Consider the following 23,921-nt stretch of genomic DNA (forward strand, 5'->3'; position numbering starts at 1 on the left):
GGATGTTCTTATTTACTCTAATGACAGTGCAGTATGTTTGATCTGCCATTGGATATTTAACTTAAAGCTTATGTCTACCACAAATAAACCAATATATTTATGAAATGCTATACTATTTATCGAAATAACTGAAATAACCGCTTCCTATTAACTCATTTTTAAAAGCCGTTTTTGCACTGCCGCTCTTATTGCTAAAAAATACTTTCTATTTCTCTGTGGTTTGAATTTCCTCTTAGTGCATTACCTTTTACAGTTCATAGGTATTTATATACCACAGCTTTGAGATTATTCTGTACTCTGTCCATGTGTGTTACATAAAATGTAAATCTGATGTATTTTTCCAAATGTGTACTTTGCAATGTATAGTTTAAATAAGTGCAACATCCTTGTTTACTTCTTAGAGGCGTCTTTAGCCCATGTAAAACTGCCTCCGTCTTGTGTTTTGGATGATGAGTGGACCAGAGTGGACTTAAGTGTGCATTACGAGGACATATAAGAGTGTATTATGAGGACGTTGGAAAGTTAACCCTATATCCGCCAAAGCAAGTACAGTATATGTTATAGACCATGATACATGTGTTCAATTCTACATAGGTTTCTGTTGTTATGTTTATTGTAAATTATTAACTCTGACACTTCTTACATTTCTGCTTCATTAGAAAACATAATATAATGTCCTTCTCCCTTCAAGCGTACAAGATACACTCGCTAGATTAAAATGCGTTTTTACATGCTATAAAAGTCTAGTAAGAATTCAACACAGCAGTGAACTGATTCCCAATCATTTTTTTTATTGCACACCATTACTACTTAAGTCAATTCTATACTACTCTACTGTATCTTTCATATATTAGCCAGTTAACATGAGAATAAATCAGTTCACTTTATTAGCCTTATTCAGTAATTTGTCTAGCATTCCTTAGTCTCGATAAAACTTATTTAAACACGATTGTACTGTATGTGCAACCTGACTGCTCTGTCAAGTATCTTAAAACATCGGTTTACTCATCACTCTACAACTTTACAAGTATTATCAGAAACATGGCTTGATTATTGGGAAATATAGGTTTTTATCAATACTCAGACATCTTTGTAGACCTGCCTATTTATTTGTTGCTTTTACAGGGTTATAAAACGTATTTGTGTGTGTTATAAATGCTTTGTATCGAGTTTATGTGCAATTCAGATTTGGAGAATTAGCATCAGGTGATTGAGAATGTCGGAATGACTACTGCTACTGTCCAATGTGCAGTCCCGTGTAACTACAGAGATTTCAAAAGAGAATGTTTTTACTTATGAACAGCGACAAGAGTAATGGACAGATCTGTATGAAATGTATTTTTTTTAAAAATAGTTGTACTGTGCTGTATATTTGCTCATCAAGCCTGTTTACTACAGTTTATTTTGAGAAAATAAACCTTTTAACATTGATCGTCGCAGTTTCTGACAGTCACTACTTTTCTTTCAAAAATCTATTTAGGGTTATTTGATATGTTTACGTTAGTTGAAGCGTGGGGATCTTTGTTCAATTGGCTCTTCTTTTCTTAGGTAAATAGAATAAAGGGCATGTCAGAGTAGGAATTGTCCCGTTTTGAACATAATGAATAATATTATATTGACAGAGGGTAACTCATCTCAGATCAGCACTCCTACTAAGACTATTTGTGAATACGAGCCCTGGGATTGATTGGGGACATTCCTTGTGATCAGCAAACGTTCACAGATGATTTCATTGGTTGTTTCCTTACTTGATGGCTGGTCTTTTCTTGGGTTGGAAAATGGAGGACAACTTTGTAGGACTCAGCAGGGGAAGACTTCTTTCCACAAATTGGCCTTCATGTGACTTTTCCCAGCTTCCCAGCTGAAGGCTCCAATAGCAACAGACCAACAATGTCCTCCACGCATGACTGATCCATTTCACCATGAGGAGGGAACCGGGAACCTTGGGTGATGATGGCATTAAACTCTGCCCTGAGAAGCAACAACTCCACAAAGCCACGAGAGAAATATATAAGCTTCTGCTTTTTACAGCTTTAATAGATGTTTAATATACATAAAGAAGCATGTGAATGTTTTTCCAAGATATACAGCGGAAGGGTCACTGTATTTTTATCAAAGTGGATTGACAGGTTTTTCTAGATTAAACATTGAAACATGATTATACTGAACAAAAATATAAATGCAACCATGCAACACTTTCAAATATTTTACCGAGTTACAGTTCATATGAGGAAATCAGTCAATTGAAATGAATTCATTTGGCCCAAATCTATGGATTTCACATGACTGGGAATACAGATAAGCATCTGTTGAGTACTGATACCTTAAAATGGGCATCATTATCTCATCATGGTATTTCTGTGCATTCAAATTGCCATCGATAAAATGCAATTGGGTTCATTGTCCGTAGCTTATGCCTGCCCATACCATAGCCCCAACGCCACCATGGGGCACTCTGTTCACAACGTTGACATCAGCAAACCGCTTTCTCACACGACGCCATACACGTGGTCAGCGGTTGTAAAGCCGGTTGGACGTACTGACAAATTCTCTAAAACAATGTTGGAGGCGGCTTATAGTAGAGAGATTAACATTCAATTATCTGGCAACAGCTCTGGTGGACATTCCTGCAGTCAGCATGTCAACTGCACACCCCTTCAAAACGTAAGACATCTGTGGCATTGTGTTTTGTGAAACAAACTGCACATTTTAGAGTGGCCTTTTATTGTCCCCAGCACAAGGTTCACCTGTGTAATGATCATGCTGTTTAATCAGCTTCTTGATATGCCACACCTGTCAGGTGAATAGATTATCTTGGCAAAATGCTCACTAACAGGGATGTAAACAAATTTGTGCACAGATTTAGAGAGAAATAAGATTTTTGTGTGTATGGACCATTTCTGGGATCTATTATTTCAGCTCATGAAACATGTGACTAACATGTTGCATTTATATTTTTGTTCAATGCATAATAATATACTAACATAACCATACAGACACGCCAATCAACTTCAAAGCACTAAAGAAGCCACATTATGAAAATACATTACCTCAACAAAACATGTTGTCAATGAAAGAAACAGGGGTTGCTACTGTGTACACTGAGACCAACAGTGGGGCCACAAGAGCCAAACGGTGCTCTATAACCCAGTGACCAAACCTTACACAAAACCTTACAGTATTTAAATAGGTATTATTTATCCAACGGAATCATTCCCTGACCAAACAGGTGTTCCTCACACCATAGCAGAAGTCATGTGGACTTCATTGGGAAAGAAGGGATGAGAGGGATACATGTTTATGACCATGGGTAAAAATGTGTACATTGTGGGTCTGTTGTGCAATAAGGACGCAGTGAATCATTGATGGATGATGTGAACAGCTAATTTGCTGGGTTGGAAAACCTGAGAATCAAGATGCGAATTACTGGTCCTAGTAGTGAAAACTGAAACTATATATTCTACTTAGCTCTTTGGCTTGCAATTCACCTGCCATTCTGCAGGTTTTCCCCATACCTCTTTACATTCTTATAACAGACATGTGGTTCAGAATTTTGGATTGTAACATAACACTGACATAATATTTGCATCTAAGGCTATATTAAATGCAATATTAATATATTTGAGAGTCTACAGTGTTACTTGAGGACAACAGGTGTATTTAACAATAATAAAAGGGATGTCACAAAAAAGGTGTAAGTGATAAACTTACTGTAAAAACACTTTTGAATGAATAATAATTCATGAAGCAGGCAGGTCTCAGAAATCATGACCACTGTGTGTAATGCAAATTAGATGGGCTTGTTTTGCCTCCCATTATATGGATTAAAGTGATGCCACATGGATAAGTGATGTCACCGAGGGGTAGATTTAAACATTGTTCATATGCGACCAGCTCAAACTAGTTTCGAAAAAAAAGTAGGACGACACAGTAAACGCAAGCTGTAGTCTGGGTGCGGGAAGCAAACGACTACACAACCGGTATAGTGATTTGACTGTGAAGTTGCCTGTTTGTGAGAATGAAGTAAGTTGACGCACTGTTTTCTTATCCCGCATTTTTTGGTCAGTTTAAGGCATTCATTATTAAGAATCATAGAGCATATCCATATGTTATTTACATTGTTTCTTTGTTCACTGATTTGCTGTCGATGTTCAGAACAAGTGCATGCTTCGGTAGGCTGGGTAGTGCGCATTACGCACAAACCAAATCTCCAATTTGTTTTACGAACAATCAAATACCATATCGCTACAGACTGGGTTGTTACTCTATATTCTCAAACTCTAAGGTACATTTTGAATATACCGTTTTAAGACTTTTTACAATGGGAGGGAGATTTTTTTTTTTACTTTGTTTTCAAATTCCTACAGGAGCATCCTTGTGTTATCATTTAGCCCAACTCTATTAGGTGTTAGAAAGGGTATCCTATGGTGTTACTTGTTTAGCTTACAGGTATTACCACCTAAACCAGAATCAGATGTAATTATTCAATCGTATATAATTGTTAAATTCAAATATGGGAAAGTAGATTCAGCTTTTGATAGTGCAAGTGATCTAATTAATTGAGTTTGAATGATAGAAAAAGTGGTTTCTATTCATGATGGGACAGTCATCAGACAGTGTGGTTTCTAAATGTGTTTGTTCTCCTGTCAAAACCTTCAAAATGTTGCGATTCATCTGACCCTGTAGGAAACTACCATGGCTAGCTCATTGTTTGCCTTGGGGTTATATTTTACTCCCAATTAAAGCAACACTCTTCGTGCACTTGCAGGATGTCAATCCTGCCAGAGATTTTCCACACACTTTTGTCTAGTTTTAGGTTATAAGGCATGGCATGGTAAGGTAATCCTATATGAGACTATATTCAGGCTTTATAACTAAGTCATGGTTGAACTGAGGAAGAGTGATTGGAGGAATGGAATGCACCCCCATCACTCTTTTGTAGCTCCCTCCCTTGACAACAACTTTTAAAGATGTTATTTTCCCAAACTTTTAGCTAAGGCTTTGTTTGTCTTGTATGTAGTTGTGAGACAGTTGTTGTGAAGTAGGTGTGAACAGTTGTGACATCCTCAGCTCACGTTGTCTATTTGTTCAGTATGTCTGCGCATGTTGGTTCCATGGCTATAACAAGGTCCTGTCTTAGTAAAACCTTGATTCACATTGTTTATACAGTGTTTGGTTGATATGATCATTTTGTTTAGAGATCCACGACGGATCTGCGTTCCAGATCATCTTTAAACGACTTTCATGAAGTTTGCCTTTTGGGAGAGTGAACTCTCCGGTTCATGAGGAAGTTCTCAAAATGTACTGCCCTCGCATCTACCAAAGGGAGCATCACGCTTATTTTCTTCATCTTAAGACTTCATTGTCTTCTTATGCAAATAGGTTTACATTCAGCTGGACAGTGGAGAGGCCTTGCTCCTAAGATGTGGCATGGGATCTGTGTTAGGGCTTTTGAGAGAAATGAAAACAGGCAAGAAGGCCCTTTGTTTTGGCCCAATGAATCAGTATTCCTTTGAGGGGACTCTAAAGGCCTTTCAGCAAGCGCTTGGCCTCTCCCTCCGCATGGCTGGAGCACAGAGAGGGAGAGGGAGCCTGCTGAGAGCCTGTTCTGTTCACACAAAAGCCCGGAGAAGCCCTCCACATTTGGGGCCGGGAGACGAGCGGGATTTGCTCGGCCGGCTGACGTGTGAAAGAACGGACTCATTTAATGGAGGCCTTTCTCTTGAAACTGAACTCTCAAAGAAGACTCTGTAATTTCCCAGCCCAGTAATGGAGGGGGGGGGGGGGGGGGTGGAGAGAGAGGAAGAGATGTATGGGTTATTGACACATTTAATGTATTCAAAGGGGATGCCTGTGGCCCACATATTAAGGGGATATACTGCTGTACTTGTTGATTGATGACTCATCAAGTAATGGCAGAAGGCTTGAAGGCGTTCAGTTGATTCAGTGAGACAAAGGTTAACTAGGCAAAATATTATGATCGGATAAGAGCAATGTAAGAATCCATTAGCCTACTTTCATCATGCATAACTGTCAACAGGAAAATGTCTGTAAGTGGTGTATAGATGTACACTACCGTTCAAAAGTTTGGAGTCACTTAGAAATGTCCTTGTTTTTGAAAGAAAATAAAATGTTTTGTCCATTAAAATAACATCAAATTGATCAGAAATTCAGTGTAGACATTGTTAATGTTGTAAATTACTATTGTAGCTGTAGCTGGAATATCTTCATAGGCGTACAGAGGCCCATAATCAGCAACCATCACTCCTGTGTTCCAATGGCACGTTGTGTTAGCTAATCCAAGTTTATAGTTTTAAAAGGCTATTTGATCATTAGAAAACCCTTTTGCAATCATGTTAACACAGCTGAAAACTGTTGTTCTGATTAAAGAAGCAATAACACAGGCTTCTTTAGACTAGTTTAATATCTGGAACATCAGCATAACGTCAAGAGTGAAGAGGTGACTACGGGATGCTGGCCTTCTAGGCAGAGTTGCAAAGAAAAAGCCATATCTCGGACTGGCCAATGAAAATAAAAGATTAAGATTGGCAAAAGAACACAGACACTTGACAGAGGAACTCTGCCTAGAAGGCCAGCATCCCGGAGTCGCCTCTTCACTCTTGAAGAGGTGTTTTGCGGGTACTATTTAATGAAGCTGCCAGTTTCTCAAACTAGACACTCTAATATACTTGTCCTCTCGCTCAGTTGTGCACCGGGGCCTCCCACTCCTCTTTCTATTCTGGCCAGTTTGTGCTGTTCTGTGGAGGGAGTAGGACACAGCGTTGTACAAGATCTTCAGTTTCTTGGCAATTTTTCGCATGGAATAGCCTTCATTTCTCAGAAGAGGACTAGACTGACGAGTTTCAGAAGAAAGTTATTTGTTTCTGGCCATTTTGAGCCTGTAAACGAACCCACATATACTGATGCTCCAGATACTGAACTAGTCTAAAGAAGGCCCGTTTTATTGCTTCTTTAATCAGAACAACAGTTTTCAGCTGTGCTAACATAATTGCAAAAGGGTTTTCCAATGATCAATTAGCCTTTTAAAATGATAAACTTGGATTAGATAACACAACGTGCCATTGGAACACAGGAGTGATGGTTGCTGATAATGGGCCTCTGTACGCCTATGTACAGTTGAAGTCGGAAGTTTACATACGCTTAGGTTGGAGTCATTAAAACTCGTTTTTCAACCACTCCACAAATTTCTTGTTAACAAACTATAGTTTTGGCAAGACGGTTAGGACATCTACTTTGTGCATGACCCATTTAATTTTTCCAACAATTGTTTACAGACAGATTATTTCACTTCAAATTCATTGTATCACAATTCCAGTGGGTCAGAAGTTTACATACACTAAGTTGACTGACTTTAAACAGATTGGAAAATTCCAGAAAATTAGGTCATGGCTTTAGAAGCTTCTGACAGGCTAATTGACATCATTTGAGTCAATTGGAGGTGTACCTGTGGATGTATTTCAAGGCCTACCTTTAAACTCAGTGCCTCTTTGCTTGACATCATGAGAAAATCAAAATAAATCAGGAAGCTCAGGAAGGAGATGCGTTCTGTCTCCTAGAAATGAACCGTCATAAAAAAGCCAGACTACGGTTTGCAACTTGCCATGGGGACAAAGATCGTACTTTTTGGAGAAATGTCCTCTGGTCTGATGAAAGAAAAATAGAGCTGTTTGGCCATAATGACTATCGTTATGTTTGGAGGGAAAAGGGGGATGCTTGCAAGCCGAAGAACACCATCCCAACCGTGAAGCACGGGGGTGGCAGCATCATGTTGTGGGGGTGCTTTGCTGCAGGAGGCTGGTGCACGTCACAAAATAGATGGCATCACGAGGGAGGAAAATGATATGGATATATTGAAGCAACATCTAAACACATCAGTCAGGAAGTTAAAGCTTGGTCGCAAATGGGTCTTCCAAATCGACAATGACTCCAAGCATACTTCCAAAGTTGTGGCAAAATGCCTGCAGGATGATAAAGTCAAGGTATTCGAGTGGCCATCACGAAGCACTGACCTCAATCCTATAGAAAATGTATGGACAGAACTGAAAAGGCGTGTGCGAGCAAGGAGGCCTACAAACCTGACTTAGTTACACCAGCTCTGTCAGGAGGAATGGGCCAAAATTCACCCAACTTATTGTGGGAAGATTGTGGAAGGCTACCCAAAACGTTTTACCCAAGTTAAACAATTTAAAGGCAATGCTACCAAATACTAATTGAGTGTATGTAAACTTCTGACCCACTGGGAATGTGATGAAATAAATAAAAGCTGAAATAAATCATTCTCTCTGTAAAGGTTTTCTTCCAGGGGTGAAGGAGAGGACCAAAATGCAGCGCGGCTAGTGTTAAACATGTTTAATACAAACACAAGAGAAACACTACAAACAACCTACAAAATAACAAATGTGCAAAACCGATACAGACCTATCTGGTGCAGAACACAAACACAGAGACAGGTAACAAACACCCACAAAATCCCAACACAAAACAAGCCTCCTATATATGAGTCTCAATCAGAGACAACGACTACCATCTGCCTCTGATTGAGAACCCACACTAGGCTGACATAGAAACAGACAAACTAGACACACAACATAGAATTCCCACCCAGCTCACGTCCTGACCAACTAAACACATACAAAACAAGAGAAAACAGGTCAGGAACGTGACACTCTCTGTTATTATTCTGACATTGTCACATTCTTAAAATAAAGTGGTGATCCCAACAGACCTAAGACAGGGAATTTTTACTAGGATTAAATGTCAGGAATTGTGAAAAACTAAGTTTAAATGTATTTGGCTGAGGTGTATGTAAACTTCCGACTTCAACTGTAGATATTCCATAAAAAAATCTGCCGTTTCCAGCTACAATAGTCATTTACAACATTAACAATGTCTACACTGTATTTCTGATCAATTTGATGTTATTTTAATGGACAAAACATTTGCTTTTCTTTCAAAAACAAGGACATTTCTAAGTGACCCCAAACTTTTGAACGGTAGTGTATTTGCGTGGTTTTCCATGTAATCATGGGAACAAAAATACAGATATTAGTAGGCTATGTTCATAGGCTAAAATGATCCACCAACTAAGATGAAGGACAGTTAGTTAACTGCAGAGTAACTTCAAAGTAAAGTTGTCTATAAACTGACTGAGAACAGAACAAAGTATGTTATAATAAGTACAGTGTACTGCATTGAGGTGCAGTAACTCATAGCAACACATATAGTGCCTTCAGAAATTATTCACACCCTTGACTTTTTCCACATTCCATATTACAGCCTGAATTTAGAGTAAATTTAGATTTTGTGTCCCTGGCCTACACACAATAACGCATAATGTCAAAGTGAAATTACACTGAACAAAAATATAAATGCAACATGTATTAATTTCAAAGATTTTACTGAGTTACAGTTCATATAAGGAAATCAGTCAATTGAAATAAATTAATTAGGCCCTAGTCTATGGATTTCACATGACTGGGATTACAGTTGCATCTGTTGGTCACATATTTCTTTAAAAAAAAGCAAGGGTGTGGATCATAAAACCAGTCCAGCATTTGCGACCACCATTTGCCTCATGCAGTGCGACACATCTCCTTCAAATAGAGTTGATCAGGCTTTCGATTGTGGCCTGTGGAATGTTGTCCCACTCCTCTTCAATGACTCTGCGAAGTTGCTGGATATTGGCGGGAAATGGAACACGCTGTTGTACACGTCGACCCAGAGCATCCCAAACATGCTCAATGGGTGACATGTCTGTTGAATATGCAGGACTTGGAAAAACTGGGACATTTCAGCTTGTGTACAGATCCTTGCAACATGGGGCTGTGCATTATCATGCTGAAACATGAAGTGATGGCGGCGGATGAATGAATGGGCTTCAGGATTTCGTCACGGTATCTCTGTGCATTCAAATTGCCATCGATAAATTGCAATTGTGTTCATTGTCTGTGGCTTATGTCTGCTCATACCATAACTTCACCACCACCATGGGACACTCTGTTCACAACGTTGACATCAGCAAACAGTTCGTCCACACGAACACCGTAGACGTTGTCTGCCATCTGCCAGGTACAGACGATCTCTCAGGTGAAGCCAGATGTGGAGGTCCTGGGCTGGTGTGGTTACACTTAGTCTGCGGTTGTGAGGCCTGTTGGACGTACTGCCAAGTTCTCTAAAATGACGTTGGAAGCGGCTTATGGTAAAGAAATTAATATAAAATTCACTGACAACAGCTCTGGTGGACATTCCTGCAGTCAGCGTACCAATTGTACGCTCCCTCAAACTTGAAACATCTGTGGTGTTCTGTTGTGTGAGAAAAACGGCACATTTTAGAGTGGCCTTTTAATGTCCCCAGCACAAGGTGTACTTGTGTAATGGTCATGCTGTTTAATCAGCTTCTTGATATGCAACACTTGTTAGGTGAATAGATTATCTTGGCAAAATGCTCACTAACAGGGATGTAAACAAATTTGTTCACAAAATTTGAGAGAAATAAGCTTTTTGTGCATATGGAAAATTTCAGGGATATTTTATTTCAGCTCATGAAACATGGGACCAACACTTTACATGTTGCATATATATTTTTTGTTTAGTGTATGTTTTTTTATGCTTTTTTACAGATTAACTAAAATTGAAAAGCTGAAATGTTTTGAGTCAATAAGTATTCCACCCCTTTATGGCATGCCTAAATAAGTTCAGGAGTATACATTTGCTTAACAAGTAACATAAGTTGCATGGACTCACTCTAAGGGGAATAATAGTGTTTAACATGTTTTGAATGACTACCTCATCTCTATACCCCACACATACAATTATCTGTACGGTCCCTCAGTCGAGCAATGAATTTTAAACACCGATTCAACCACAAAGACCAGGTAGGTTTTCCAATGGCTTGCATAAGGTCACCTATTGGTAGATGGGTACAAATAAAAAAGGGAGACATTGATTATCCCTTTGAGCATGGTGAAGTTAGTAATTACACTTAGGATGGTGTAGCAAGACACCTAGTCACTACAAAGATTCAGGTGGCCTTCCTAACTCAGTTGCCAGAGAGGAAGGGACCCGCTCAGGGATTTCACCTTGAGGCCAAGAGTGACTTTAAAACAGTGTTGGAAAATCCAACACAACACATCACTGAGTACCACTCTTCGTATTTTCAAGCACGGTGGTGGCTGCATTATGTAATGGGTATGATTGTCATTGGCAAGGACTAGGGAGTTTTTGGGGGGATAAAAATAAATGGTATAGAGCTAAGCACAAGCAAAAATCCTAGAGGTTCAGAACAGACACTGGGAGACAAATACATCTTTCAGCAGGACAATAATCTAAAACACAAGGCCAAATATACACTGGAGTTGCTGACCAAGACGACACTGAATGTTCCTAAGTGGCCTAGTTACAGTTTTGACTTGAATCGGCTTGAAAATCTATGGCAAGACTTAAAAATGGCTGTCTAGCAATGATCAACAACCAACGTGACAGAACTTGAAGAATTTTTAAAAGAATAATGTGAAAATATTGCACAGTCCAGGTGTGCAAAGCTCTTAGAGAATACCCAGAAAGACTCACAGCTGTAATCACTTCCAAAGGTGATTCTAACATGTATGGAGGTGTGAATACTTAAATGAGATAGTTTTGTATTTCATTTTCAATAGATTTGCAAAAATGTCTAAAAACATGTTTTCACTTTGTCATTATGGGGTATTGTGTGTAGATGGGTAAAAAACATATATGTTTTTAATTCAGGCTGTAACACAACAAAATGTGGAATAAGCCAAGGTGTATGAATACTTTCTGAAGGCACGGTAGCTGACTAAACTCCACTCCGTTGGTGAAGGAAGTTTCTGATGAACTCCACCAACGGAGTGGAGCAGAGAGCAGGCTTTTTGGAATTCAGGTCTGACTACATTGATTCACCCAAGATCAATACTTTAAAAATAATGTTTTTATTAAATGCTAACCTTGTACCTATGTTTGCCCTCTGTAGTTATATGTCTTTCTTTGTTTGCTGTCAATAAACGTTAATCAAATACAAGTACTGACTGTGTACTTGTTGAGATTCAATTGGCACATGCGCATTTGCGCTGAGTTGCCATCTTAGATCAAGAGCGATGAACAAACAGTTGGTGGTTGTATATGATGGACAAACATAGGTACAAAGTTAGAAAGTTTCCTAGTTCTGACTAGCATGTGAAGGCGGCATTAGTAAATTGATGCCCAACTCAACAGTCGTTGAGGTGGCACGCAACCATTGGTTGATGCAATGCAACGCCTCCTTTGTTCCTCTGGTAATGTAGAGGTTAACCCAGGCCCTGCAGCCCTCAGCATCCCTCCAACTCCCCAGGCGCTCTCATTTGTTGACTTCTGTAACCGTAAAAGCATTGGTTTCATGCATGTAAACATTAGAAGCATCCTCCCTAACTTTGTTTTATTCACTACTTTAGCACACTCCGCCAACCCGGATGTCCTAGCCGTATCTGAATCCTGGCTTAGGAAGGCCACCAAAAATCCAGAAATTTCCATCCCTAACTATAACATTTTCTGACAAGATAGAACTGCCAAAGGGGGCGGAGTTGCAATCTAGTGCAGAGATAGCCTGCAGAGTTCTGTCATACAGGTCTGTGCCCAAACAATTCGAGCTTCTACTTTTAAAAATCCACCTCTCCAGAAACGAGTCTCTCATCATTGCCGCTTGTTATAGACCACCTTCGGTCCCCAGTTGTGCCCTGGACACCATATGTGAATTGATCGCCCCCAATCTATCTTCAGAGTTCGTACTGTTAGGTGACCTAAACTGGGACATGCTTAACACCCCGGCCGTCCTACAATCTAAGCTAGATGCCCTCAATCTCACACAAATCATCAAGGAACCTACCAGGTACAACCCTAAATCCGTAACCATGGGCACCGTCTTAGATATCATCCTGACCAACCTGCCCTCTAAATACACCTCTGCTGTCTTCAACCAGGATCTCAGTGATCACTGCCTCATTGCCTGCATCCGTAATGGGTCTGGGGTCAAACGACCACCCCTCATCACTGTCAAACGCTCCCTAAAACACTTCAGTGAGCAGGCTTTTCTCCAATCGACCTGGCCCGGGTATCCTGGAAGGATATTGACCTCATCCCGTGAGGATGCCTGGTTGCTCTTCAAAAGTGCTTTCCTCTCCATCTTAAATAAGCATGTCCCATTCAAAAAATGTAGAACTAAGAACTGATATAGCTCTTGGTTCACCCCAGACTTGACTGCCCTTGACCAGCACAAAAACATCCTGTGGCGTTCTGCATTAGCATCGAATAGCCCCAGCGATATGCAACTTTTCAGGTAAGTCAGGAACCAATGTACTCAGTTAGGAAAGCTAAGGCTAGCTGCTTCAAACAGAAATTTGCTTTCTGTAGCACTAATTCCCAAAAGTTTTGGGACAGTGTAAAGTCCATGGAGAATAAGAGCACCTCCTCCCAGCTGCCCACTGCACTGAGGAAAGGAAACAATGTCACCACCGATAAATCTACGATAATTGATCATTACAATAAGCATTTTTCCACGGCTGGCCATGCTTTCCACCTGGCTACCCCTACCCCGGCCAACATCTCAGCATCCCCTGCAGCAACTTGCCCCCCCCCCCCCCCCCCCCCCCCGCTTCTCCTTCACCCAAATCCAGACAGCTGATATTCTGAAAGAGCTGCAAAAGCTGGATCCCTACAAATCAGCTGGGCAAGACAATCTGGACCCTCTCTTTCTAAAATTTTCCGCCAAAATTGTTGCAACCCCTATTACTAGCCTATTCAATCTCACTTTCGTATCGTCTGAGATCCCCAAAAATTGGAAAGCTGCCACGGTCATCCCCCTCTTCAAAGGGAGAGACACTATAGACCCAAACTGATATAGACCTATAGATCCTGGCCTGCCTTTCTAAAATCTTCAAACGCCAAGTTAATAAACAGATCACCGACCATTTCGAATCCAAACCGTACCTTCTCCAGTATGTAATCTGGTTTCCAAGCTGGTCATGGATGCACATCAGCCACGCTCAAGGTCCTGAACGATATCATAACCGCCATCAATAAAAGACAGTAATGTGCAGCAGTCTTCATCGACCTGGCCAAGGCTTTCGACTCTGTCAATCATTGCATTCTTATCAGCAGACTCAATAGCCTTGGCTTCTCAAATGACTGCCTCGTCTGGTTCACCAACTACTTCTCAGATAGAGTTCAGTGTGTCAAATCGGATGGCCTGTTGTCCGGAACTCTGGCAGTCTCTATGGGGGTGCCACAGGGTTCAATTCTCGGGCCGACTCTTTTCTCTGTATATATCAACGATGTCGCTCTTGCTGCTGGTGATTCTCTGATCTACCTCTACGCAGACAACACCATTCTGTATACATCTGGCCCTTCTTTGGACACTGTGCTAACAAACCTACAAACGAGCTTCATCGCCATACAACACTCCTTCCGTGTCCTCCAACTGCTTTTAAATGCTAGTAAAACTAAGTGCATGCTCTTCAACCGATTGCTTCCCACACCCTCCCGCCCGACTAGCATCACTACTCGGGACGGTCCTGACCTAGAATATATGGACAACTACAAATACCTAGGTGTCTGGCTAGACTGTAAACTCTCTTTCCAGACTCACATTAAGCATCTCCAATCCAAAATTAAATCTAGAATCGGCTTCCTATTTCGCAACAAAGCCTCCTTCACTCATGCCGCCAAACATACCCTCGTAAAACTGACTATCCTACTGATCCTTGACTTCGGCGATGTCATTTTCAAAATAGCCTCCAACACTCTACTCATCAAACTGGATGTATTCTATCACAGTGCCATCCGTTTTATCACCAAAGCCCCATATACTACCTACCACTGCGACCTGTATGCTCTCGTTGGCTGGCCCTCACTACATATCTGTCGCCAAATCCACTGGCTCCATGTCATCTATAAGTCTTTGCTAGGTAAAGCCCCGCCTTATCTCAGCTCACTGGTCACCATAGCAACACCCACCCGTAGCACGTGCTCCAGCATGTATATTACACTGGTCATCCCCAAAGCCAACACATCCTTTGGCCGCCTTTCCTTCCAGTTCTCTGCTGCCAATGACTGGAACGAATTGCAAAAATCTCTGAAGCTGGAGCCTTATATCTCCTTCTCTAACTTTAAGCATCAGCTGTCTGAGCAGCTTACTGATCACTGTACCTGTACACAGCCAATCTGTAATCAGCTCACCCAACTACCTCATCCCCATATTATTACTTACCCTCTTGCTCTTTTGCACCCCAGTATCTCTACGTGAACTTTTTTTTATTTATTTTTTTATTTCACCTTTATTTAACCAGGTAGGCCAGTTGAGAACAAGTTCTCATTTACAACTGCGACCTGGCCAAGATAAAGCAAAGCAGTGGGACAAAAAGAACAACACAGAGTTACACATGGAATAAACAAACATACAGTCAATAATACAGTAGAAAAAGTCTATATGCAGTGTGTGCAAATGAGGTAGGATCATGCACATCGTGCACATCATCATCTGCACATCTATCACTCCGGTGTTAATGCTAAAATGTAATTATTTTTGTCTCTATGGCCTATTTATTGCCTACCTCTCTACTCTTCTACATTTGCACACACTGTACATAGATTTTTCGATTTTTTTGTTGTTGTGTGTTATTAACTGTACGTTTGTTTATGTGTAACTCTGTGTTGTTGTTTTTGTCGCACTGCTTTGCTTTATCTTGGCAAGGTCGCAGTTGCAAATGAGAACTTGTTCTCAACTGGCATACCTGGTTAAATCAAGGTGAAATAAAAATATATTTAAAAATGCCTACGCATCTACAAAAGTTTTGAGAATGACACAAATATTCATTTTCACAAAGTCTGCTGCCTCAGTTTGTATGAAGGCAATTTGCATATACTCCAGAATGTTATGAAGAGTGATCAGATTAATTGCAATTAACTGCAAAGTCCCTATTTGCCACGCAAATGAACTGAATCCCCCAAAAACATTTCCACTGCATTTCAGCCCTAACTCCCCAGACTGTAATCCCAGCCCTAACACAGGTGTGAGTGTTGACGAGGACAAGGCTGGAGATCACTCTGTCATGCTGATTGAGTTTGATTAACAGACTGGAAGCTTCAAAAGGAGGGTGGTGCTTGGAATCATTGTTCTTCCTCTGTCAACCATGATTACCTGCAAGGAAACATGTGCCGTCATCATTGCTTTGCACAAAAAGGACTTCACAGGCAAGGATATTGCTGCCAGTAAGATTGCACCTAAATCAACCATTTATCGGATCATCAAGAACTTCAAGGAGAGCGGTTCAATTGTTGTGAAGAAGGCTTCAGGGCGCCCAAGAAAGTCCAGCAAGCACCAGGACCGTCTCCTAAAGTTGATTCAGCTGCGGGATCGGGGCACCACCAGCACAGAGCTTGCTCAGGAACTGCAGCAGGCAGGTGTGAGTGCATCTGCACGCACAGTAAGGCAAAGACTTTTGGAGGATGGCCTGGTTTCAAGAAGGGCAGCAAAGAAGCCACTTCTCTCCAGGAAAAACATTAGGGACAGACTGATATTCTGCAAAAGGTACAGGGATTGGACTGCTGAAGACTGTCATTTTCTCTGATGAATCCCCTTTCCGATTGTTTGGGGCATCAGGAAAAAAGCTTGTCCAGAGAAGACAAGGTGAGCACTACCATCAGTCCTGTGTCATGTCAACAGTAAAGCATCCTGAGACCATTCATGTGTGGGGTTGCTTCTCAGCCAAGGGAGTGGGCTCACTCACAATTTTGCCTAAGAACACAGCCATGAATAAAGAATGGTCCCAACACATCCTCTGAGAGCAACTTCTCCCAACCATTCAGGAACAGTTTGGTGAAGAACATTGCCTTTTCCAGCATGATGGAGCACCTTGCCATAAGGCAAAAGTGACAACTAAGTGGCTCGGGGAACAAAACATTGATATTTTGTGTCCATGGCCAGGAAACTCCCCAGACTGTAATCCCATTGAGAACTTGTGGTCAATCCTCAAGAGGCGGGTGGACAAACAAAAACCCACAAATTCTGACAAACTCCAAGCATTGATTATGCAAGAATGGGCTGCCATCAGTCAGGATGTGGCCCAGAAGTTAATTGACAGCATGCCAGGGCGGATTGCAGAGGTCTTGAAAAAGAGGGTCAACACTTCAACTATTGACTCTTCGCATCAACTTCATGTAATTGTCAATAAAAGCCTTTGACACTTATGAAATGCTTGTAATTATACTTCAGTATTCCATAGTAACATCTGACAAAAATATCTAAAGACACTGAAATAGCAAACTTTGTGGAAATTAATATTTGTGTTATTGTCAAAACTTTTGGCCACGACTGTAGTCGGGCAGGAACTCAACCATGGTCACTCACAAGTTACAAACCATCCCAACCATCCAATTAATCCAATCACAAGCTACAGCCTAGGTGTCTCTGTCAATTAGAAAAAAAGTTCATACTCTGGCTTGAAGAGAGTGCATAGTATGATTAATGTTGCTGTAACATTATGTCATCATAGTAGGATCAACACCAATGGCTACATTGCAGATGTGTGACAGATTTAAGATGTAACTTAAGCACATCCAATATTGTACAGCATAAGCCAGTACATTATGATGATGACTCACAAAAATGCTGTTCAAATGGGTTGGTCATGTAGAATAAACGGAGTGGCTGTGCATCTGAGTTCTCTTCCCGACAGCTAAAGGTCCGAAGCCTCTGCACAAATACAACTCCCAAAAGCATAAAAAAGATATAGGACATACATGGAACCATAATGTGTTTTGATCAATCAATCAATCAATCAAGTTTATTTTATATAGCCCTTCGTACATCAGCTAATATCTCGAAGTGCTGTACAGAAACCCAGCCTAAAACCCCAAACAGCAAGCAATGCAGGTGTAGAAGCACGGTGGCTAGGAAAAACTCCCTAGAAAGGCCAAAACCTAGGAAGAAACCTAGAGAGGAACCATCCTCTCTTTCAGCCCAGTGGCTAGTAAACTTTCCAATAATATGTTGATAATGATATTACATTTTCTCTCCACAGAATGCAAGGTGTGTTCTCAATGACACTTGTGCTGCTTGTGGCCTTGATGGTCACAGCAGAAGCAGCACACAAACATGGTGACAAAAAAGGTGAGACGTGATCAAACTACATTAATGTGTACAGTATGTCAGATTTAAAAAAAAATATATCCCTTTGAAGGAGCTCATGTTATGTTGTGTTACAGCAAATGTCAGGCAAAATCAATTACATTTTTACTTGTTTTATTTTTGGTGCCACAGGTCAGAAAGCCAAAGAGGGGGGCAAAGCAGAGTGTGCTGAGAAGCGCTTTGGGAAATGTGTGCCCAATGCTGGTGACTGTGGAGATGGGTTCCGTGAGGCCACCTGCAGTGAGCACACCACCAAACACAAGTGCAATATCCCCTGCAACTGGAAGAAGGCCTTTGGTGGTAAGAGGGCAAATGTTGGAGATGGATGTGGTCCTGACATACACATACAGTACATACATATAATCACATATATGTAAATATACTACATGTATCTGCATTCTGTACCATCATCATTAAGTAACTAGGGTCCATAGTTTTTCATGGTCACTGGTCAGGTCTCATCGTGGTCAGGAAAAACTCTGGTCCCTAATCATAACGGAATTAGATGAACATGTTTTTATGGATGTTTTACATGATAAAATAGATGCTATTTCTTTCTAGCTGACTGCAAGTACAGGTTCACTAATTGGGGCGAGTGTGACACGACCACCGGCACCAAGAGCCGGTCAGGAACCCTGAAGAAAGACCTGTTCAAGTTAGACTGCGAGGCCACCATCACGGTGACCAAGCCGTGCTCCTCCAAACCCAAGGGGAAGGGAGGAAAAGGTAGGTCGGATCTCGTTTATTAGACCGCCATAGGACAAACCCAGCGGGCAAAACTGGTCGAAATTCTGTTTGTTAAGGGGATGTTGAATACTGATGGCATACTCCTTAGCGGGTATGCATTTGTCACTAAACTGGAAAAGCAGGTTCTCCGAAACAACATGAAAACACAAATCCAACGCTGCAGAAAATGAAGCAATTCATATGCTGAAAGGAATTTCATAGCCACCATGTCAAAATGCAATTTGCCCTTTGACTGAGAATAGCCCAATCGAATCCAGACACCAGACTTTTTCTTCTTCTTTTTTTTCTAGGGAAGAGGACAGAGTGACAACTAAAGAGTGAAGCTTGAGGACTGACTGAGACACAGCAGGTGTGACTTCTGGCTTACTTCAGCAGCACAGTCGTCACCCTCCTTTGCCAAACACTCAGCCAGTGTCTCTGACTGTGTCCAACATGACACCCTATCCGTTATATAGTGCACTACTTTAGACCAGAGGGCCCTGGTCAAAAGTAGTGCACTATATAAGGGATAGGGTGTCATTTGGGATGTAGTATCTGTCTCTGCCGCTAAGCGCTTTGTCCTTCTCAAAACAACAACAACAACCCAACAATCTCTGTCTATACTCTCATGTTCATGTCTTTTCACGAAAACAATCTTGTTATGTGTTTTTATTTGTTTTAAGGGTTCAAAAAAAATCTTGACATTCTTTTCAGTAGGCAACTTGACATATAAGTCAGTCTTCGTAGTTTTAGGCCATCCTATGTTTTTTTTTTAACAGAAAATGTAAAGAACTCAACTTCTATAGATAGTTGTAATAAAGCTATAGTTACAAAATTAAACATAAACAAACAACACGATGAACAAAATTATAATATTTCTTCAATGATCGTGAGTGTCGTTGACCATGTTCCAGAAGCTCAAAAATAGATATTTTAGAAGATTTTAGAGGAATAGATTTTGTGAGTGGATATGTGTACTGTCTATATCCAGGAAACAAATATTAGAATTCTATGGAACAAGGGAACTCCTCTGCAAAATGTATTTTTGAACTATAGAAATGACTGGAATTGCAACATAAGGTTTGTATAAAATAATAAAATACTGTACTGTTGTTTGTATAACAAAAATGAGTTGTGTTTTGTCTGAATACTTTTCATATTAAGTAATTGTTTTTCTCAAATCAAATCAACATTTATTTGTCACCGAATACAACAGGTGTAGACCTTACAGTGAACTGCTTACTTACAGGCTCTAACCAATAGTGCAAAAAAAGTGTTAGGTGAACTATAGGTACGTAAGTAAAGAAATAAAACAACAGTAAAAAGACAGGCTATATACAGTAGCGAGGCTATAAAAGTAGCGAGGCTACATACAGACACCGGTTAGTCAGGCTGATTGAGGTAGTATGTACATGTAGATATGGTTAAAGTGACTGCATATATGATGAACAGAGAGTAGCAGTAGTGTAGAAGAGGGGTTGGTCGGTGGCGAGACACAATGCAGATAGCCCGGTTAGCCAATGTGCGGGAGCACTGGTTGGTCGGCCCAATACAGGTAGTATGTACATGAATGTATAGTTAAAGTGACTATGCATATATGATAAACAGAGAGTAGCAGCAACGTAAAAAGAGGGTTTGGGGAGGGGTTGGGGGGGCACACAATGCAAATAGTCCGGGTAGCCATTTGATTACCTGTTCAGGAGTCTTATGGCTTGGGGGCAAAAACTGTTGAGAAGCCTTTCTGTCCTAGACTTGGCACTCCGGTACCGCTTGCCATGCGGTAGTAGAAAGAACAGTCTATGACTGGGGTGGCTGGGGTCTTTGACAATTTTTTGGGCCTTCCTCTGACACGCCTGGTGTAGAGGTCCTGGATGGCAGGCAGCTTTGCCCCAGTGATGTACTGGGCCGTACGCACTACCCTCTGTAGTGCCTTGCAGTCAGAGGCCGAGCAATTGCCGTACCAGGCAGTGATGCAACCAGTCAGGATGCTCTCGATGTTGCAGCTGTCGAACCTTTTGAGGATCTCAGGACCCATGCCAAATCTTTTTAGTTTCCTGAGGGGGAATAGGCTTTGCCGTGCCCTCTTCACGACTGTCTTGGTGTGTTTGGACCATTCTAATTGGTTGGTGATTTGGACACCAAGGAATTTGAAGCTCTCAACCTGCTCCACTACAGCCCCGTCGATGAGAATTGGGGCGTGCTCGGTGCTCCTTTTCCTGTAGTCCACAATCATCTCCTTAGTCTTGGTTACGTTGAGGGATAGGTTGTTATTCTGGCACCACCCGGCCAGGTCTCTTCTGTGTTAATTATAGGGGAAACACTTTATTGAACCTGATTTGTACAACATGTAGACATACATTTTGGAAGACTTTAGAATACTTGAAAAAAGGCAAAGCCCTCCTCCCTGAAAGGATAAAGGTAGAATGGGGGGAAAAAAGGACGAAAATTACAGTGAACGTGAATTCAGTTACAAATGATCAGTTCTCATTTATATTAAGTAATACATGCTAAATTAACATCAGTCATTTAGCAGCTTTTGATCATTTGCTAAATAATAATAATCAACTTCTATGAAAGCACGCCACAACAAAAAATATTTTGTAAACTATAAAAACGGGTGAAAATGTTATGAGCTGTGTAATTACATGCCTTGCATCTTACAGCTCTCACAGTGATATAAACCCTTTACTCCATTATCCATTGTCAATTACAGTATTACCACTGGTGAAATACAACTGTTTACCGTACAGTCACATAGTAGAAACCAGATAGAAATGGCGGAAGTCTTTTCTTGAGCAAATTAAGGCTTCATGCCATCTTGTTATGTAGTATACCACTTCAGCGCAACACATTATATCACATTGTGGATATTTAATAGCCCTTTCCCACATTCCTAAAGAGCTATCTGTAACACATTTAAACATCAGTATTACATATTGGAGAAGTTCAGGCTAAAAGGGAGTACATTATAGGATTCGATTTGTGTGACTTTTCAAGCCATTGATTGAATAGCCACAAAACCACGTCATTCAGATTCAACTTACAACATGTGGAGGGTTTTTATTATATTCCCTCTGCGACGTAACATAAGATCGTGGACTTCAGGAAACAGCAGAGGGTGCACCCCCCTATCTATATCGACGGGACCACAGTGGAGAAGGTGGAAAGTTCCTTAGCGTACACATCACTGAAAGACTGAAATGGTCCACCCACACAGACAGTGTGGTGAAGAAGGCGCAACAGAGCCTCTTCAACCTCAGGAGGCTAAAGAAATTTGGCTTGTCATCTAAAACCCTCACAAACTTTTACAGATGCACAATTGAAAGCATCCTGTCAGGCTGTATCACAGCCTGGTACGGCAACTGCACCACCCGCACCCAATGTCACAGGAAGGACAAAAAGATCATCAAGGACATCAACCACCCGAGCCACTGCCTGTTCATCCCACTATCATCCAGAAGGTGGGGTCAGTACAGGTGCATCAAAGGGGCCGAGAGACTTCTATCTCAAGGCCATCAGACTGTTAAACCGCCATCACTAGCACATTAGAGGCTGCTGCCTATAGGCATAGACTAGAAATCACTGGCCACTTTAAGGAATGGAACACCAGTCACTTTAATAATGTTTACATATCTTACATTACTCATCTCATATGTATATACTGTATTATATACTATTCTACGGTATCTTAGTCCGTTGCGCTCTGACATCGCTCGTCCATATGTGTATGGTCTTAATTCATTCCTACTTAGATTTGTGTGTATTGGGTATATGTGGGGTAATTTGGTAGATATTTTTTATTTTTTATTTTGTGTAGTATGGGCTTATGATGAACTACCTATTGAGAAATGGAAGGATCGACCGGCCATGTTTATTGTCAATACCCATCCTAAACACATGCCTGGTGAACATTGGCTAGCTGTGACATTAGAAGATGACGAAGGAGGTAGACAAATCTCAACTTCCCAGGCCTCTGATAACTCTATTGGCTTTGGAAAATTGGTTGTATAATTCAAACTTTTGTTATTCCTATATATATCTGCAGACGCATTACTGGGGAGAGTCAGGTAAAATCCACTGTGCTCCATGATGCACTCCCGTGTACACTCGAATGGAGGTGTGAACAGCTCATCGCTGTAACCTTGCTCATATTTTTTGTCGAAAACACCCCTCAACTTGGATATATACGTACCAAGTCACCCACTATGAATTTAAAATCTATTTTATTCTTACGCCGAAGGGGGAAAACATACATATTTTTAAAGACTTAAAAAGAGTTTTCAGAAGAGACCTTGGAGGGTTTCATACGTACTATACTCTTATGGTAGCTGTAGTTATAACCCTTTACTAAATCTTGAAATATATCCACATATCTATGGGTGTTGTGAGCCGTAAAGTATTTCCACATCCTCTCCTTCAAAGTCCTGTTCAAGCGGTCAACTGAAGCTTTCAAATCCGAAACTGTAGCAAAATGTATGATATTGTGCTTCTTCATGATTTTCTGAAAAGTACTATTAAAAAATTATTTACCGCCGTCAGTCTGCACTTTCTTGGGTGCTCCTCCTTCCTCCAAGATAGAGTCAAAGGCCCGGGTCACCTCTGCCCCGCTCTTATTTAAGACCCTTACAAATGCTATTTTAGAGAAAATGTCTATAACCGTTAGCATGTATTGATTTCCATCATTTTATCAGCAAGTGCCTGCATGTCACATAGATCCGCCTGAAACTGGGACAAGGGATGAGTAGAAAAAAACGCTATTTCGAGGAAATTGTTTTCGCACAGGTTTATGCAGAGTGTAAGCATCCTGCTCTGCTAGCCAATCATTCACTTGGACATCGCCTAACCTGCTTACCTGTTTCTTCAGCTATAGCTCTCTGGAACCTCTCCTTCCCTCCAAAAGACCCTGTTTTTCATCATCTGCTGCGCCATCCTTCTTGCCTCTCTGCTGTACAGTAACATTAATGAGCCCATTTCAAATAACGAGAACATTTCATTTTCATTT

The 23,921-nt window shown here is 40.9% G+C and overlaps 1 protein-coding gene across 1 annotated transcript; it reads left to right on the plus strand.

Annotated features, from left to right (window-relative positions):
• Positions 1 to 3,953: 3,953 nt before the first annotated feature.
• On the plus strand, positions 3,954 to 20,039 carry LOC120053552 (midkine-A-like). Its single transcript, XM_039000686.1, has 5 exons — positions 3,954 to 4,023; positions 18,087 to 18,175; positions 18,326 to 18,493; positions 18,755 to 18,919; positions 19,231 to 20,039. Exons 1-5 carry the CDS (start codon positions 4,019 to 4,021, stop codon positions 19,245 to 19,247), a joined length of 444 nt encoding a protein of 147 aa, XP_038856614.1. The 5' UTR covers positions 3,954 to 4,018; the 3' UTR covers positions 19,248 to 20,039.
• The last annotated feature ends 3,882 nt before the right edge of the window (positions 20,040 to 23,921 follow it).

Source organism: Salvelinus namaycush, chromosome 9 (assembly GCF_016432855.1).
Source record: "Salvelinus namaycush isolate Seneca chromosome 9, SaNama_1.0, whole genome shotgun sequence".
In the NCBI taxonomy this organism is placed as follows: Eukaryota; Metazoa; Chordata; class Actinopteri; order Salmoniformes; family Salmonidae; genus Salvelinus; species Salvelinus namaycush.

Excerpts from the sequence above, each read along its gene's own strand:
- LOC120053552 (XM_039000686.1), top strand. Across the intron at positions 18,176-18,325 it reads CAAACATGGTGACAAAAAAG|GTCAGAAAGCCAAAGAGGGG; the intron begins GTGAGACGTGAT and ends TTGGTGCCACAG. Across the intron at positions 18,494-18,754 it reads CTGGAAGAAGGCCTTTGGTG|CTGACTGCAAGTACAGGTTC; the intron begins GTAAGAGGGCAA and ends ATTTCTTTCTAG.